The sequence below is a fragment of the Pinus tabuliformis genome, chromosome 7, assembly GCF_031772625.1.
Source record: "Pinus tabuliformis cultivar Carrire ecotype Pingquan chromosome 7, CPIR1, whole genome shotgun sequence".
NCBI lineage: Eukaryota > Viridiplantae > Streptophyta > Pinopsida > Pinales > Pinaceae > Pinus > Pinus tabuliformis.
In genome coordinates, this window is record NC_142293.1 from 517,344,340 (window position 1) to 517,362,901 (window position 18,562).

Consider the following 18,562-nt stretch of genomic DNA (forward strand, 5'->3'; position numbering starts at 1 on the left):
TTAAGATTGCATTACAACATTGTTAAGTACTTTTGCATTAAGACAAATTTCACATGAGTACTTAAATAACTTAAACAATCTTAACTCAAGATAATCTCACCCATAATCTCTTGCATAAGCATACTAGATTTAGATTGCATTAATAATTTACCTCCTAGCATAAGCTAGGTTGATAGAGATATAGGGAAACCCTTCTCACTTAGCTTGAGGGGCCTCGGCAACTCTTCGGTGGTTAACACGGTGACCTTGCAGTCGTTAGAGCCACAGTCTCTGCAGTGCCAAAGGCATCGGGTGATAGGAGCACAACAGAAGGTATCGTTAATCAGGCCCTAGCTTGCTTCCTGTTGGCCTCCTTCCCACAACCTACCTTGGAGCCCAACTTCAAAATAGTTAAAGGAAGGTTACATTTAGATTAGGCATTTAATTAAAAATAACCAAGATCTCTGCATCACACATAGGTCATAGGTTTGGATATCCTTCAGGATTAGCCAATCATCTTAAGCAGTGGGTGTCCATCCGGTCATTTGTTTCCATAAGCAAGAATTTGTGACTCAAGGCACTGGTCTCATACTTTAAAATTTAATCTCATCAATAGTCTTGCTCGAATTTAACCAATTGGCTAGGCCACTCATCCGTGTCTCCCAAACAAGTTGGTTTCCAACTTGTCTTCCTTCATCTCATTCCATAGGGACTACCCCCCATTGCCTGTTGTTGGAAGACAGCTAGAACGGAGTGGGCGGGGGTCAAAGTGACAGCCCCCGTCTTGAGCGTTGTCGCGATGCCTATGCAACCTGGTCGACAACATGGATAATTGAGGGCCACTATCCCTTGTATGGGAGCCCTAGATTGTTGTATTATATGTTGATTAATATAACGAAGTTGAGTTGAAAAAATTGTAAAAAGTTGTTGATAATTGTGCATGTGTGATTCACTGTTTTTTATATTTCGTTGTGCAAAGTAGCTTTGTTGAGATTCTTGGTTTGGTAGCGTCAAAGATTTTAAGATTCTATCCTAGCACTAGGGTACCTCCCTCGCTAAGAGGGAGTGTTGATTTTTGAGTAGCTTGAGAGGTAATCCAAGCCCTAGGGTTCAGGGTTTGGAGGTTGAAGCACCACAAAAGTCATTGTGGGCTTGGAACCTAAGGTTGGGGTTTTGCACCCATCGATGTTTGGGCCAAAACCATGGATCATTTTGGACATGTGATGGATGGAGATGATAAAGGGCATTGAGGAGAATCCAACGCAACAATAATCGTTGAATTCCGAGTTGTCTATGATGAGATATGATTTTTTGAAGATAATGGTGGGCTTTTGTATAGTCAAGTCATGTAGGCTTGAGATGGTTATGTCCAAAAGACATGTCTCTTCAAGGAATTCGTGGAGCTATTCTTTGGGATATAAATAGAAGGTGATGTGAATTCATTTCATCATCCACAAGTGCACAATTCATAGCAATTTTTCAATCTAAGGTAGCCACAGCTCAGGAAGGGAGGTCGAGGTTGGAAAAGAGTGTTGTTTTAGGGTTGTTCTTACCCTTTCCACAGGCCGATAATCAGGCCGAAGCCTCAAGGGACAAACGTGGGCTGGTTTGGGAAGTATTTGTGGCATAATTCATTGTTGTTTGGGGCTGCATACTATACAGGTGTATGAACAAGGAGACTAAGCTCAAAACAGAGGGTTGTTGGGTAAGTTCAGAGGCTGGAATTTAGCCCAACAGCTCAGCGAGGGTCAGCAGCAAGGAAAGGAGGTTATGCCACAACTATAGGAGGCAATTTGGAGGTGGAAAAGAGGATTAACAGGGAGTTGTTGGAAGCCCTAACCAGGCAGCCTCATCAACAACAGTTTACTCCAGTCCAAGAGCAGTCAAAGGTATGTGTGATTGTTGAATTGGTGTTGAATTTGTTGCTAGGTGGATGGCCCATGTTTGGACAGTTTGTTGCAGCCTGTGGGAGCCATGTGTTAGGGCTGCCTTGGGTGTTTAGAAACCCTAACTAGGAGCAGATTTCATAGTGAATTTGTGACAGAAGTATTGGGCATCATTGGATTGTTGGAGGGAAACGGGTTGGTAGCCCAAAGTAGCCCTAGAGCAGCATACAAGAAGGACATTAACTGTTGCGTGATTGGGTGAAGATTGGAGCCTAATGTGCAGTACATTGATGGACTAATGGATTGCTAGATTGGCAAATTGGAACTCAGGTGTTGGTCAGCCTAGAAGAGCAGATTGGATCAGCCTGTGTTCATCGAGGGAGAAGTGACTTGCAGCAGTGATAGGTGGCAGCCCTCCTGGAGTCTTGATGTGTTGTTTCTTGATGGACAAAGGGGCAGTTAGAGAGCAGAATGGAAACGAAGGACTGGCAGGACGAGATGCGACATAGAAGTTGTGATTGTGCACTAGAGCAGCGTGATTGTCATTGTATCTTGTATTCTTGTACTTGTAGATAATTGAGGGCCATTATCCCTTGTACGAGAGCCCTAGACTGTTGTATTATATGTTGATCAATATAACGAAGTTGGGTTGAAAAAATTGTAAAAAGTTGTCAATAATTGTGCATGTGTGATTTATTATTGTTTATATTCCGCTGTGCAAAGTAGTTTTGTTGAGATTCTTGGTTTGGTAGCGTCAAAGATTTTAAGATTCTATCCTAGCACCAGGGTCGTGGAAATTCAACATACACTAGGGAGACAGCTTAAACGGAGAGGGTATGGATCAGAGTGACAGCCCCTGCCCGGAGTCATTGTCGCATTCACTTGTACAATTTGGGAGACAACAGGGTGTACGTCCCAACACTCAAAAAGGCAGTGATCAGTGATGATGTGAAGTTCGAGGAGGAAATGGCTCTCAGGAAGTCCTTGAAGCGTGAACAGTGTGTAGTGTTGAGAAACCAAGTGCTAGAAGATAATGATTGATTTCTCTTAACTTGATAATTACTTGTGAATGTTTGTTGGCTTCTTATTACTTATATTATCTTCTTCATCAAGTAATTATACAAATATGCAAAACATAAAGATCAAAAAGAGACAAAGAACACCAGAAATTAGGCTCCAAGCCAGGGCAAAACCCCACAAGGGGGAAAACCCAACAATCCTTCTCTTATAGAATCAGATCAAAATGAGATATCCAAGACCCAAGACTAAGACCCAAAACTGCCACCAAAATGTCAAGTCCAACCCTCCTCCAAGTCACCTCCAAATCTGGTCAACTCTTGTCAAAGTCAATGATGGTCAAACTATCAAAATTTGGTCACCACTCTAAAATTTCAGACCTGCATTGAGAGGCTGAAATTCAGCCCTATGGAAACCTCAAAAAATTCAGCCCTTTTCACAAAAATCTCAGTCACACGTGCAAGCTGCTCCAAGGTCAAAATTTCGGTCAAACTTGGAATTTTCTTCTTGCTTTTGACTTCGTCCTTCTCTCTCTTTTGACTCCTCTTCTTCACTGATTTCAGATGTATCTTGTTGGTTGAATGGATGATCTTCAATTGGATTGAACTTGCCTCTAATATATAGTTGTCTAGGAGGTCAAATAGGTGGCTCTTGGAGGCCCAGGCCAACTTGTTCCAAGGAGGGTCGACTTTGACCATTTTGGTGGACTTTGACTCAATATAAAATTATTTTTCTTTTCTTTACAAAAGTCCAAATGGGACTTGACTCAAATACATTTTCTTTTTGACTCATAATAAATTATTTTTGACTCTTTAACTCTATAAGCATGAAGAACATGCTTTGACCAAAAATAAAATAATAATAATGAATATAATAAATATGTCAATGATAAAAATTACATTTTATTACATTATGAAGACCGACACTAGTTACATTATCAACATGAAGCACAGGAGGAGGAGGAGCAGGCTCCCAAGCAGGAGGCTCAGCCAGCTCCTCGAACTTCATCATAGCCAGTTATTGGGCAGGCCGAGCAGCACGTATATGAGGAGAAAGCGCAAGAATAGGAGGAGAGAGTAAAGCGAGTGGGGCCCACTCGGCTAGCAACTCCCAGCACAGGGACAGGACGAGCCAGGTGGGCAGATCAATTGATCAAGGAGGCTCAAGAGAGAGTTGGAGCCCCTAGCCCCACATTCGTGCAGAGTCAACAAACACAAAGATACATAAGGCACATGGCGCTAATGACTGAGTTGATAGACTCAAAGCCTTCTTTCTATAAGGAGGCAACCTCTCAGCAGGTATGGTGAGATGCCATGATAGAAGAGTATTCCTCTATCATGATGAATGATGTTTGGGAGATAGTGCCAAGACTAGTTGGCAAATCAGTGGTTGGTTCACGATGGGTGTATAAGATTAAGCACGCAATTGATGGGAGTGTGGAGAAGTGCAAGGCTAGATTTGTGGCCAAAGGGTTCTCTCAGGTCGAGGGGATAGACTACAATGAGACGTTTGCACCCGTGGCCCGATACTCATTCGTTAAGACCATATTGGCGATTGCAGTGCAGATGGGGTGGAATATCCACCAAATGGACATGAAGACTGCCTTCCTTAACGAAGTTGTTGAGGAAGAGATTTATGTTGAGCAGCCTAAGGGGTTTGAGACTTTCAGCGAAGACACACATGTTTGCAAACTGAAGAGGGCCCTTTATGGGCTCAAGCAGGCACCAAGGGTATGGTATGCCTGGATAGGCAACTACCTTCTAGGATTGGACTTCACCAAGAGTGACGTTGACCTAACTTGTATTATATTGTGGTTGGGGGACAACCTCTCATTCTTGTGTTATATGTTGACGATTTGATACTGACAAGGGACGAGAAGCTCATCAGTGACTGCAAGAGAGATCTTGCATAGGAGTTTGAGATGAAGGACATAGGGTTGATGCACTATTTCCTTGGGCTGGAGGTATGGCAAGGTGATGGGGAGATCTTCTTGGGGCAGGGCAAGTATATAGGAGATTCTCAAGAGGTTCCACATGCAGGAGTGCAAGCCCATGACCACGCCTCTAGCCACAAACTAGAGGAAGGTGGACGCTACCAGAGCAGAGCAAGTTGATGCCACACTTTACAGGCAGCTTATTGGGTCGTTGATCTATCTGGTGAACACATGACCCAACATTTGCTTTGCAATTAACCAGTTGAGCTAGTTTATGGTTGAGCCAACCAAAGTCCATTGGGTTGTTGCTAAGCACATGTTGAGGTATCTCAGGGGCACAACAGATTATGGGTCGTTGTACAGGCAAGCCGATGGTGTCAGCCTTCAAGGATTCACAAATACAAATTGAGCAGGGTGTTCAACGGATAGGAAGAGCGCTTGAGGTTGTACTTTCAATGTTGGGTTTCCTGGTTTAGCAAGAAGCAGAGATCAGTGACACTGAGCTCAACTGAGGCCGAGTACATGGCTACCAGCTTGGTAGCCTGCAAGGCCATATGGTTGAGGAAACTACTTGTTGGGTTATTCAGTCAGAAGTTGGAGCCCACAATCATACACTATGACAATCAGAGTTGCATCAAGCTCTCTAAAAATCCAATGTTTCATGACCGCTCCAAGCACATCGAGATCCAGTACCACCATATCAAAGATTGTGTTCATAGGGGTAAAGTTAGACTCCAATACGTGCCTATAGAAGAGAAGAAAGTTAATTTTTTAACTACTTCGAAGATAAACTAGGTGTAGTACAGAACACCTTCTTCCCTAAGAGGGAGTGTTAAATGGAGTAGGAGGAGGAAGGGTCAAATAAATTTAGAGGTGCACTACTTTTAGAAGGGGGACCCACAGGTGGGCCAAAGGCGCAGTTTACACTTTATCTCATTGTTTTGACATAGGAAAATTAAAGTTTTCCTATAGTCAAAGAAATTGAAGTGATCTCAACCATCCATTGAGATTTAATCTTAGCCATTCGTGGAGATGGTGGGCCGAGGTCCACTTCAAAGGAGGAAAAGGGCACAGACTAGGCTCATTATGCACTAGACAGCTTGTGTGTTCAGCTCAACAGAGGAAAGGGTGTTTAGTTCAATGCCTAGGGTTTTCACATTAGCGCATCTAGGGCAGACAGAGAGGTCGAACAACCTCAAAAAAATTACAGCCAGCGTACATCTTTATCAAGGCCGCATTCAGCTGCGCAAAGGGTCGTATGGGCCTGTATGATTCCGTACAGTGCGCATACAGGCAGGTTGAGTGGGGAAGAAGGGCGCATATTAGTTGTGTTGAGGGATTTGTTGAGTGAAGGGAAGTCTTCCCTCCTCTTTGTAATATTTTCTGAATATTTCGTTGAGCATAATAAGAACACACAAGTTGGCAGGTTTTCCCCAATTGGAGTTTCCTGGGTAAATTTCTGGTGTATTATTTTTATGGTGTGCTTGTGTCTTCAAGTTTGCTTTTTTCGCTGCAATATTGAGTTAGGAAACTCAATATATTTGATGAATGGTTTTTGAAAGTTCAGGTTCAGCTCTTTCATTTTCAGAAATTTCATTAAATTAGTTGTTGGGTTTTAAAACTAACAGTTGCTAGCGAATAGAGGGAAGAAAAGAGCCTTGTTGACTAGCAATGGCAATCTATGCGAGCTTTGGCATAGAAGATTTGGTCACCTGAACCATGTTTCCTTGCTTCTTTTGAAGGCCATGGTGACTGGATTCCCTGACTTCAAGGTGGAGTAGATAGAAGTGTACAAGGGATATACAGTCAACAATCATGAAAAGTTACTTTTCCAATCAGTGAGCACAAATCAAGAGGGACATTTGATCTGATTTATTTAAATGTCTCTGGACCCATGTCATTAGCATTGTAGACAAGTAATCTTTATTCTGTTACTTTCATTAATGATTCTTCCAAATAAACTTGGACATATTTTATGAAGACCAAAAATGAGGTATTTAACAAGTTCCAAGAGTCAAAGCTCTTATTGAAAATAGGACAGGTAGGAAGATCAAGGTATTGAAATCAGAAAATGGAGGAAACTATACCGCTAATGACTTTGATTTCTTTTGCAAAAAAGCAAGGATCAAGCGGGAATTGACAGTTCCTTACAACCCATAGTAGAATGGGGTTGTTAAGAGAAAGAACAAATCCATATTAGAGAATTCTAAGTGTATGGTTCATGACTTGGATAGACCCGTGTTCCTTTGGGCAGAAGCATATTGTGCTGCAATCTACACACTAAATAGATGTCTTCATAGGGTGTTGAATAATAAGACTCCAGAGGAAGCCTTCACAAAGGATAAACCAGATGTTTCTCATTTTAGGGTGTTTGGGGGTCCAATTTATATTCATGTTCCAGAGAAGAAGAGGACAAAGCTTGAACCCTCCAGCAAGAAGTGTGTTCTAGTTGGCTATAATGAGTCCTCTAAAGCTGATAAGATCTAAGTTCAATTTTAGATGAAGGTTGTAAGTCAAGATGCGAAAATTAATGAGGATGCATAGTATTCTAGGTCATAAGGGCTCCCAATAGTGATTGAGGAAGAAACAACACGCACTACTCCAAGTGTTGATCCATAGGTTTCAAGGAGTTTCGGTTCTAGTATAAGTACGAGGACAACTTTAGCACCTAGTACATCCAAGGGACTTATGTGGCTTACACAATCATTGCAAGAGGCAAAGGAGCAAGTTGGTGCTCTAAATACTTCTTTTCGGGTGAGTCATCCTCCTAAGAAATTTCTCGATTACATTGCACTAATATCTTCCTTTATTGATGGGGAGCCTTCCAATTATGAAGAGGTAACAGGTGTGCAAATATAGCAGAATGCCATGGTGGAGGAGTACAACTCAATCATGAAGAAAGATGTGTGGAAGATTGTGCCAAGACTAGAGGGGAAATCAATGATTAATCCCAAGTGGCTATGCAATGTGAAGAATGCAATAATGGCAGCATAGAGAAGTACAAGCGTTAACTCATAACTAGAGAATTATCCTAGAGAGAGGGAGTAGACTATGAGGAGACCTTTGCTCCAATTGCTAGGTATACTTCTGTCAAGACCATTGTGCCTTTAGCATCAATTTTGGTTGGAAGTTATAATAGATGGATTTTAAACATCCTCATCGATGGCCTAACCGAGGAAGAAGTATAGATTAATCAGTAGAAAGGGTTTGAGGTGCATGGGCAAGATACCCATATCTGCAGATTGAAAAAAAACCTTTACTAGTTGAAGCAGTTATGTTGTGTTTGGTGCTTCAAGATTGATGAGTACCTATTAGATTTGGGCTTCACAAAAATAGTTGCATATCCCAATCTTTATTATATATTTGACAGATCTAACCTACTTGTTTTGGTCCTATATGTAGATGAACTAATACCTACAAAGAGTTCATAGAAGCTCATTGTAGGATGCAAGGCTAACTTCGCAAGAGAATTTGACATGAAGGGCATTGGATTGATGCACTATTCTTAGGTCTATAGGTGTGGCAGATTACAGGTGAGGTTTTCCTTGCGCAGGGAAAATACACAATAGTGATCCTGAGAAGGTTCTGGATGATGGACTATAAACTCATTACCACAGCTATGACACCAAATCTCAAGTTGCATGCTAGCTTGGATTCAAATTTGGTAGATTTTTCAATGTATAGATAGTTGATTGGATCCTTGATGTATCTAGTTAACACCAACCTTGATCTATGTTTTGTAGTGCACCTTGAGCCAATTCATGGTTGAGCTAAGGCAGATTCACTAAATAGCTTCAAAATATGCGCTCCAATATTTGAAGGGCACAGTGCATTATGGTCTAAGATATGCAAGAGATGGTGAGTTGATCCTACATAGATCCATTGATAGTGAGTTGCTCTTACTTGCAAAAGATGCAAGTGATAAGAGTACTTCAGGGTGCTGTTTCAATTTGAGTTCAGGAGTAATTTCCTGGTTCAGCAGGAAGCAAGTTTCAGTGGCATTGAGTTCAGCAAAGGCAAAGTACATGGTAGCCAACACTGCTAGTTGTGAAGCCATGTGGCTTTCCAAGTTGATTGCATAATCGACAAGCAACATTTTGGAGCCCACTATGGTCTACTATGACAATCAAAGTTGTATCAAATCTCTGAGAATCTAGTATTCCTTGACCACTCCAAGAACAATAACATCAGGTACCATATTCTCAGGGACAGAGTTCATAAGGGTGCTGTAAGTCTAGTTTAGATAGGGTGCAGGCAGTATAGTGGTAGGGCACATATCCCAAGAAGATCTTATCTCTTTGGAGTGCACAAACTAAAGACTGCAGTAGACCATTATGAAAAGATAGGGTGCAAATCCCAAGGATACAGTAAATTCAGGAGTCAGGTCTAATTTTGTAACCCTAAAGCAACCTTGTTTCACCATATAAGAAGGCTGGGATATGCGTTTTATTTATTCAATTCAACAAAGTACAATGAATTAGTTCTCCGGCTTTCCCTCTAGCAGATTTCATTTTAGAGTTTATGAGAAAGCAGTAGCAAGTTTTGAGAGTTTGTTTAGTCAGTTTCTGTTATATATTTTCTGCAGTACATGTTTGTAGATTCAAGATTACTAGAGTTGCAGTTTTGAGGGGCTTTCAATGTTCAATTGACTAGTTCTTTTAGGAATTCTTTTAGTGTAGACTTTGCTTACCATGGTCCACAAAATTGAACAGCTAGGAGAAGCTTTGTGTAATGCCTTGGTAGGCCATGATTGTTGGTTAAGGTTTTGTAATGTCCTCTTCTAATTAGTTTACCAAGGGAGGACGAAGTAGCCTATCTAACCCCATAGGCTATAGTCTTTTGTAAAAGGGGAAACCCATTACTTGATGTTGTTGGGGTAAGATTGGGTAATTTGGGGTAATTGGAGAAAACTTGTGATAAAAGCCAAATTTGGGATAAAATGGAGAAAAACTTGTTAGCCCCTCAATTTACAATAAGGAGGAAAGAGTCCAAAAGGAAATTTATAAAAAGGAGAGAGGAGAATCATTTTTCTCATCATGGATTGTTGATTTTGTCTGATTTGTGAGCTGAGGCTCTTGAGGGTTTTAAGACCCCTTTTCTCTGGTTGGTTTTGGTGGTGAAAGATTCCACCCTAGCCAATCCCTCTCTCCCTTTACTCTACTTAGCATAATTTCTGAGGCATCATCCATCTGTATTGACAAACAAGGATTTCTGAAGGAGTTTTCTGTGGCAGTAAAAATTATTGAAGCGATAAACTTGATAGCAGAGCATCCTGAGGCAGCAGCCACCTTAGAGAAGCATTTTCCTGTGGCAGTAAATGCCCTAAATGAACAGCAAGACCTACCTGAAGTAGCAAGGCATAATTCTGTGACAGCAAGGCTTGTTTGGTGCATTGCTTGTGGCAACGAATGCCCTAACTGGATAGCAAGGGCCTCTGAGGCCACTTTTCTGAAACAGCGTTGGACATCTGAGGTTTCCCTGGGCAGCAAGGTTTGAAGGTGACATCCTGTAGCTGCAGGCCACTTCTGGAGTTCTCTGTATGGCAGCGGCCCCTCTTTAAGATCATTTCTGGAGGCAGCAAAGGCATATATGGCTAAACTTGGTCTGTTCCAGGCCAAATTCTGTGGCAGCAGGATTCTGTGACACTATCCGGGCAGCAAAGGGCAATTCTGGGACAGTGTATCTGTGGCAGCAAGGTTTTCGGGCATTTCTGGGCAGTGGATCACTTCTGTGCCCTTATATGAGGCCAATCGTGGTAGTCAAATGCCTTATTTGGACAGCGAAGCCTATTAGGGATTCTCTAGATGGCAGCAAAGTTCTGTTCAGCCAAATTTGTGAAGTGCAATTTGAACAGTAAAAGGGATTGTGTGTCCTGAGGCAACAAGGAACTGATAAAACTTGTAAGTTGGTCGTAGGTGTGTGGAATCAGAATAATATACAGTATTGCTAATAGGATTAACCGATATTGTTTTCCAGTTGCACTAAAATAAAGATTGCTACTATTTGTGAATTGACGAGTACTGTACAGCAAGGTTTGGTAGAGTAACAGTACTTGGAGTAGGATTGAGAATTGTAACTTGCTACATACTGTTGGTATCATTGGTAAATCAGCTGCTTGTTTAGATTGTGGCATTCAATAATCATCTCTGTTTGAAATTAGTAAAAACACTGTGATACTGGTGCAAATTGTCATCTGCTCTTCCAACCCTAAGGGTAAACTCCCCTAAGGGACATTACAGGTTTGCTATTGATGACGGATACCCTAGCGAAGATTTGGATGCATTGAAGAATCCTAACTTGTCATAAGCTTAAAGGATTCTCTTGTACCTGCTTTGATAAGTTGTTTGCATGTACTTGTAACTTCATTCTTGTGCCTATATGAAGTGTACTTTGCTGTCCAAGATTTGTGTACTTGCGGCTCTGATTTTCAGCTTATGTTCTCATGGCAATTGAGTAGTTTCTAGTGTGAGTTATGTATGCTGATTTAACATAACAGAGCTTTTGATGAGAGATTTGACGAGTAAATAGAAGTTAAGAGGGCAGATTTGTGGCTATAACAAATCTGTTGTTTATAAGTTATTTCCAGATCTGTTATATGTTGATGATTGTACCTTAGGGTTAAAAATATAATTCCCTTCAAGTACAATTGCTTGGTGTTTATTTTCTTGGGCTGCCTTGTGTATTTGGTTTGACAAAAGTGAAATATATGCAGCTGCAATTTATGTTTCAGATTGAGCCATAAGGTTGACAAGTTCAAAGATCTAGAAAACCTCAAGTAAATAAGGTGAAATTTCTAAAATTGTCTTAAACACAGATTTTCGAAATTTCCAGAGAATGGCTGCTATATAATGTTAACTTTCTAGAATCTAAATTTATTTTTTCTAAAGAAGCAATTGCATGCTTTTCGTACTAGTGATATTCATTCTCTAGTAGATTTCTGTATTGAAATTTTCCCATTCAAAACTATTCCATATCACCACATATCCAAATTCGTATATGGTAATTATGACTTATTTGTGATTATTCATGATTCTTCGATTTTTTTCTCAATATTTTCTAGAGTCTTCTATAGAGGTTCTCACGTCTCTACCCTATGTCCCTTGAAACTTGAGGACCTCTCTTGCTATCTCAAAAACTTGTCCACCAGTTCCCAACTTCGCTGAAACATAATGAAACACCCTGGATACCGGTCTTAAGTGTTCTATAGAGCACCAGTATGTTAAGCCTGGTCCCACTGGGAGTGGTGAACGCGGGAACTGATTATCAATGTGGCTCAAACCTGCACCCTGTGCATTTGTGATCCCCATTCAGCAATTTAAACCACTTGCAATAAGTTCAGTCAAGATAATCAAAAAATTGAAAGTAAGAAGAGATACACTGCAGGAAGCCATCCAAATTAAAGTTCCAAAGCTGGGATGTGGAATCCCCGGAACTGAAAAACGGGGATTCAACCAGTGGCTTTGGGGTAAAGAATGATAAGTCGGGACTTAAAAATTTTGACACACATTATGCCTGAACTAAAGAAAATTTGCAATCAAACAACACGGAGAAACAGAGGGGGTGGGAAGATTATTAACTGCTTTGTTGACATAGTGGTTGAATCCTCTTAAAGAAGGTGCTGAAGCAGAGGGGAGCCCATTCTCAATTATCGCTTCAGTTTCGTCAGATGATTCATCTGTTCCCATGCTGTCGCTGCTACCTTTTCTGCTATGTGTCCTGTTCATCATGGAGATTGAGAATAACACTGAGAGTGGACTACGCCTTTTTCGCCTGCGCAAATCACATACAATTCGAGGACTGCTAGAAAGATTGCAATATTGAGGAAGATGAGATTGGTTTCTACTGCAGTTTCCAACGCTATCAAAGCAAATTGGTATGATTGATTTTGCACTTGCTGTGATAGCTACCATGTTCGCAAATGGCCTCGGCAAAAGAATAGATTATTTGTGTTTCAAAAGTCGTTAACGTCTTCCATGGGAGATTGTATCCGATTAACTATGGGCTAGTACTTTAAAATGTTATCTTAATTTATTATAAAATCTTTACAGACTTAAAGTAGAAAGGAAGGTAACATGAGGGGGACATTATTTTAAAGTAAAGTTAATTTACATAAATTTCAAAGTAAAAAAAATATATATTTTTGTAATTAAGTAGAGTAGAAGAGATTAAGTATTTATACGAAAAAGAAAGAAAGAAATTATTTTAATGTCTATGAGGTTAAAAATAGTCTATGTGACACATTGCTTCTTCATCTGCTTGATGTATTCGGCTTTTTTTGTGAAGCTTCACAATAAATGCTCTCAGTTTCTCGACAAACCCCTCGTTAAATAAATTATCCCAAGAGCTAGCTGCCAGCATATCTGAATAACTTTCCATGTTGTCTTTGAAGGCCTTGCATTCTAAAATGAAATGTTTTTCTGTTTCCACTTTTCTGGAAGAACAAAAAATACATATTCTTTCCTCCCACACTTCTTCTGGCCTTTTCCAACACCCAGTTTCACAACGGAGTTGATGAGAATTAGTCCTTAACTGAGCAATAAGAATTTTGGCTCTCCAAGAGATATTGGCCTCTATGTATGCTTTTGGTTGATGACTATGAGTGGGATTAAATACTTCAATATAGTACTTTTTCTTTCTTCCTAGCTCATTATCCCAAGTACGCTTGTGGAACTTTTCAATAACAAAATATTTTATCTCTTTGTTGTTTATGGGACACGTGTTCAAACAAATACCCCATTTACTAAACCATTTGTTATTTTTTTTTTTGCACAATCTGTCATTAAAGACAACTTTAGGCCATCTACCCTCTTCCATTTGCTCAATTTTTTTTAAATATCTTATGGCTCGCACCATAGCAATCGTTCAATAGGAGTAGCTCCTGTTTCACTTAACAAGATAGCATAAGGAACTGCACTTTTAATCTTGAATTTGTTTGTAATCAAATGCTTCTGAATTTTCTCAATTTGTCTGCATTGCATGTCAGATGTACTGCTGGCCCATAGTTCACAACCATAGAGAATCACCAGAATCACTAGAAGCCCAAAAAGAGTTTGAGTGGTTTTCCAGTCCCATAACTCTGTCTCTCTACACCTATTTGGAAAAGCATAAAATGTTTTCCAACCCCCCAAAGTTCTTTTCTTTCTACAACCATCCCAGCTTAGATTTTTGTTGAAGTCAATTCCAAGGTATTTGTAATCTACAACTTCTTCCAAAATGTTGCCTTCAAAGTAGAACTTATGCTGGTTATTTTTCCTTTTCATAGAGAAAACCACTACTTTCGTGTGGCTTGAGTTTTTTTGTTTGTGACAAAGTGAGAGAGGGAAGAATTTTTTAAGTGTGGCTTGAGTTTTTTTTGTTTGTGACAAAGAGATGGAAGAAGGGTGGGAGACTATTATTTTAGAGAGGATGAGAAATCGAAAAGGTCAAACAAGTATATTTATTATATATCCTATTAATTATTATGTTAGTGGATGAGAACATTATTTTACTGTTGTCAAGTAAGGGTAGATTAAGTGGTTGAGGTGGGTTGTTAATTCTCTCGCTACTCGTGTTTGATCTCCTGAAAATGGTATGTTTAGCCTATATTGATTAGGCTCGAGGAGTAGGGAGCCCCACGGAGTTTTCATTCCATCTGTGGTAAATAAATGACGTCTCAGCTCTTGCTTAATAATTGGGTCATTATTGTTAAAAAAAAAACATTATTTTATGGTTGTTTTTTTTAATACTAGTTTAGATTTATTTTTGGAATTCACACCCATTGTGGGGGTTAGTGAATCTGGAATAAAATAGATCTAAACTAGTATTAGTGAAGACAATTTTCATAACCATGCAGGCAGTGCGCAAATTAGACAGCCATTTGGCTCACATAAACTTCTCTGCAGATTAGCACGCGTGGTTTTATTTCATAGTGATGCATGTCCTCTTTCATTTCAGGTTCTAGTACGAGGTCTCTCTCGCGGCTCGCAGATTAATCATGAAGTCTCATTATTTTGAGGAAAGGTTTCAATTGGGGTTGTGTGAGGGTAGCGCCATGGCTAGCCAACACATTTCCTCAAGTTTATATCAAGACCAAGTGCACCACTCAGTTAAGTCAATACTCTATTTAGTTATGTTTGTGCCTACGTTTTGTCATGCTCACCTTCTTGATTCTCTCCGTACATTTGTTGGTTGGCCCCTACATTGGCTTGTACTGGTCTTCACGAAATTGGAGTGTTAGTATCACCATCCTCCTCTGTTTCGGCACCTTTCATCCTCCACCGAGAACATGGGGAATATGGGGCTTCACCTAGCCTTCTCGATTCTTTGTGATGGTGCACCTCTCAAGGAGGTTGCTCTGCTTCCTCTCGGTGAGAAAGAGGCTTTATGTAATGTCCCAAATATAAATTTTGCTTAAAATTGCTTCTAAAAATTATGTCGTCAATTTAAATAACAATTTGCACAAAGTCAACCATCAATTTAACAGCAAAATTGGGAAATACAATATGCAACTCATCTTTGATACCACTGCAATGACCCAAATAAAAATTTACCAAATAATGCTTCAAAAAATATAAATTTGCTCCCAAAATTCACATTGTTAATTTTACAAACAATTCGCACACATTGAACCACAAAATTAATGGCAAAAACGGGAAATTAAATCTGCAACTTGAGAATAGACAAGAAAGACATGCAGAAAAACTCAACCTTATTTTATATTAGTAAAATAAGCTAATACAAGAAACTGAGAATGGCTAAGGTGATGGCCTCCAAAGATATACAATAATGTCGCAACTGGCGTCCAAAGATAAATTGAACAGCTGAAAACACTTGTGAATTCTGGATGAATTCACCAAGGGGAGAGATGGGTTCTCACCCACTCTCACTCAATCTGTAACAGCCCTGGTGAAAATTTCATGTAATAAAAGTTAAAAACAATCACTACAGATGAATGGGACACTTATTCCAAGTTGAATGTTGGGAAAGACATCATAAGGGGTGTTCATTTGGTTGTTTATGGCTAAGGAAATTGGCAAAGGCTATGGCTAAGGCTTCGCCAAGGCAAAATGGCATTTTCGGCGCAATTATTTATGAAAATAACGGAAATTAGGAGAAAAAGGAGGTGAAAGGTCTCAGGTTGCATGTGAGGAGGAAAATGAAGAAAATGGAGGTCTCATTCATAAAAAGGCTTATGAGGATCAGTTGGTAACATTTTGTCAGTTTAGCTTTGGAGGTCTTTCATTATTCTCTCTCTCTCTCTCTCTCATACTCTTGGACACTTAGAGTTTTCTTGGGGCACTTTGGCATTGGAGCAAGAAAGGCAAAGGAGGCAAGAGGAAGCAAAGATCAAGCAGGGAAAGGCCAGATCAAGTAGCTACAGCAGGTTCCATTGCAGGTATCGACTTGCAAGTGTATTTTCCTTGCTAGAATTGGCATGCATGGGATTGTGTGTGTTTATTTTCTACCATGGCATGCGTTTGCCAGGTGTGACAGTATTTTCAGCCTAGCCTTGCCATTTCTTGATAGCTTTGACGAGCTGGGTTCTCTCATTCGGTTTATGTGGGATGGCCGATTGGATTTGAAGCTGAGTGGGGTGGATCTTCGAATTGACAAACACATGGTGTAGTGGTCCTTGAACCAGACTGAGGATGCACGAAGCCACTGGCCTAGTACACCCTGAACCGGACTGTGGGTTGCGGTAAAGCCAGATTGTCTGCCTTTGTGGGCTTAGGAATCCTTGTCGATGAATGGTGGGATATAAGGTAAATCCAAAAGGTGGATTTTCTCTTCGTTGGGCCTAGTGATCTTGGGATGGAATGCGCGGTAAAGCCTGAAGAGTATATCTCGGTGTAGGGCCTAGTGATCCCTGGATCAGACTGCCGATGCACGATAAAACATGAGAGATTAGGAGGCAATCAAATTCCTCGTGGTGTAGGCGGAGAACTCCGGTGGCATCCACATTAATTAGTGTTTTTTATGTGTTCAATGAGTCCCACATTCATTGTAACAACCCTGGTGAAAATTCCATGTAATAAAAGTTAAAAACAATAACCATGGATGAATGGGACACTTTTTCCAAGTTGAATGTTGGGAAGGACATCCTAGGGGGTGTTCATTTGGTTTAATATGGCTAAGGAAATTGGCAGAGGCAATGCCTACGGCTTTGGAGAGGAAAAATGGCATTTTTGGCACATTTATTTATGAAAATAATGGAAATTAGGAGAAAAAGGAGGTGAAAGGTCGCAGGTTGCATGTGAAGAGGAAATTGAAGGAAAATAATGGAAAATGAAGATAATAAAGACCTCATTCATAAAAAGGCTTTTGACGATCAGTTGGTAACCTTTTATCAATTTAGCTTTGGAGCTCTTTCATTATTCTCTCTGCCTCTCATACTCTTAGACACTTAGAATTTTCTTGGAGCACTTCGGCATTGGAGCAAGAAAGGCAAAGAAGGCAAAAGGAAGCAAAGATCAAGCAGGGAAAGGCAGGATCAAGCAGCTACAACAAGCTTCATTGCAGGTATCAACTTGCATGTGTATTTTCCTTGCTAGATCTGGCATGAACGAGATTGCATGTGTTTCTTTTCTACCATGGGATGCAAGTGTGAAAATATTTTCAACCTAGCCTTTCCATTTCTTGATAGTTTTGATGAGATGGGTTCTCTCATCCGGTTTATGTGGGATGGCCGGATTGGATTCAAAGTTGAGTGGGATGGATCTCTGAATTGACAAACACATGGTGTAGTGGTCCCTGAACCGGACTAAGGATGCACAAAGCCACTGGCCTAGTAACCCCTAAATTGGACTATGGGTTGCGGTAAAGCCAGATTATGTGCCTCAGTGGGCCTAGGAATCCTTGCCGGTGAATGGCGGGATATATGGTAAAGCCAAGAGGTGGATTTTCTCTCCGTTGGGCCTAATGATTCTTGGATGGAATGCACGATAAAGCCTGGAGAGTATGCCTCAGTGTAGGGCCTAGTGATCCCTGGATTGGACTGCGTATGCACGGTAAAATCTAGAGAGTATGTCTCGGTGTAGGGCCTAGTGATCCCTGGATTGGACTGCGTATGCACGGTAAAATCTAGAGAGTATGTCTCGGTGTAGGGCCTAGTGATCCCTGGATTGGACTGCAGATGCACGGTAAAGCCTGAGAGAGTAGGAGGCACTCAAATTCCTCATGGTGTAGGCAGAGAACTTTGATGGCATCAACATTGCTTGGTGTTTTTATGATGTGTTCTATGAGTCCCACATTCATGCTTGGAATATGGCACGGGTGTGATTGGCTGAAGAGATACTTGGTTCAGCCAATCTATGGTCGGGTGGAATGTGGTAGTCCCATCACCGGTTGGTTCATTCCATTGATTTTCATATATATATATATATATGGATTTTGATGGTTGATATGTTCATTGTAATTCTATTCTTATTATGTTGGTTAGATGTATATTTTGTGACAACAACTATGTATGGCTATCAACATTTTTTTACTTGTATTTGAATGGATATGGTATCTATGACCTAATATGTGATAAGGAAGCAAATGACATGAGGAGACAATGGTTCATGGCGATTCTCAAATAAGTATGAGACCCCTACACTTAATTATGTTGTTTACACATGTAGGTTAAATGGTGACAATATGTTTGATGAAATGCCTGTCATGGCTAGTAGGGGTCCGGTTAAGGTCTTCATCAACTATTTACTATTGCAGCATTATTTCCCTGTACTTTACTTGATTATGAGCTTTCATTCCATTTTGGGCAGCGGCC

The 18,562-nt window shown here is 40.4% G+C and overlaps 1 protein-coding gene across 2 annotated transcripts in view; it reads right to left on the reverse strand.

Moving 5' to 3' along the window:
• LOC149248337 (lipid phosphate phosphatase epsilon 2, chloroplastic-like) overlaps window positions 1–12,815 on the reverse strand; it is a 176,757-nt gene extending 163,942 nt beyond the window's left edge. For both annotated transcript variants that reach the window (XM_089458405.1, XM_089458404.1), the window contains exon 1: window positions 12,393–12,815. In XM_089458405.1, the coding sequence (XP_089314531.1) occupies window positions 12,393–12,725 (333 nt within the window). In that variant the 5' untranslated portion in view covers window positions 12,726–12,815. The remainder of the gene's footprint in view (window positions 1–12,392) is intronic.
• Window positions 12,816–18,562: the final 5,747 nt, after the last annotated feature.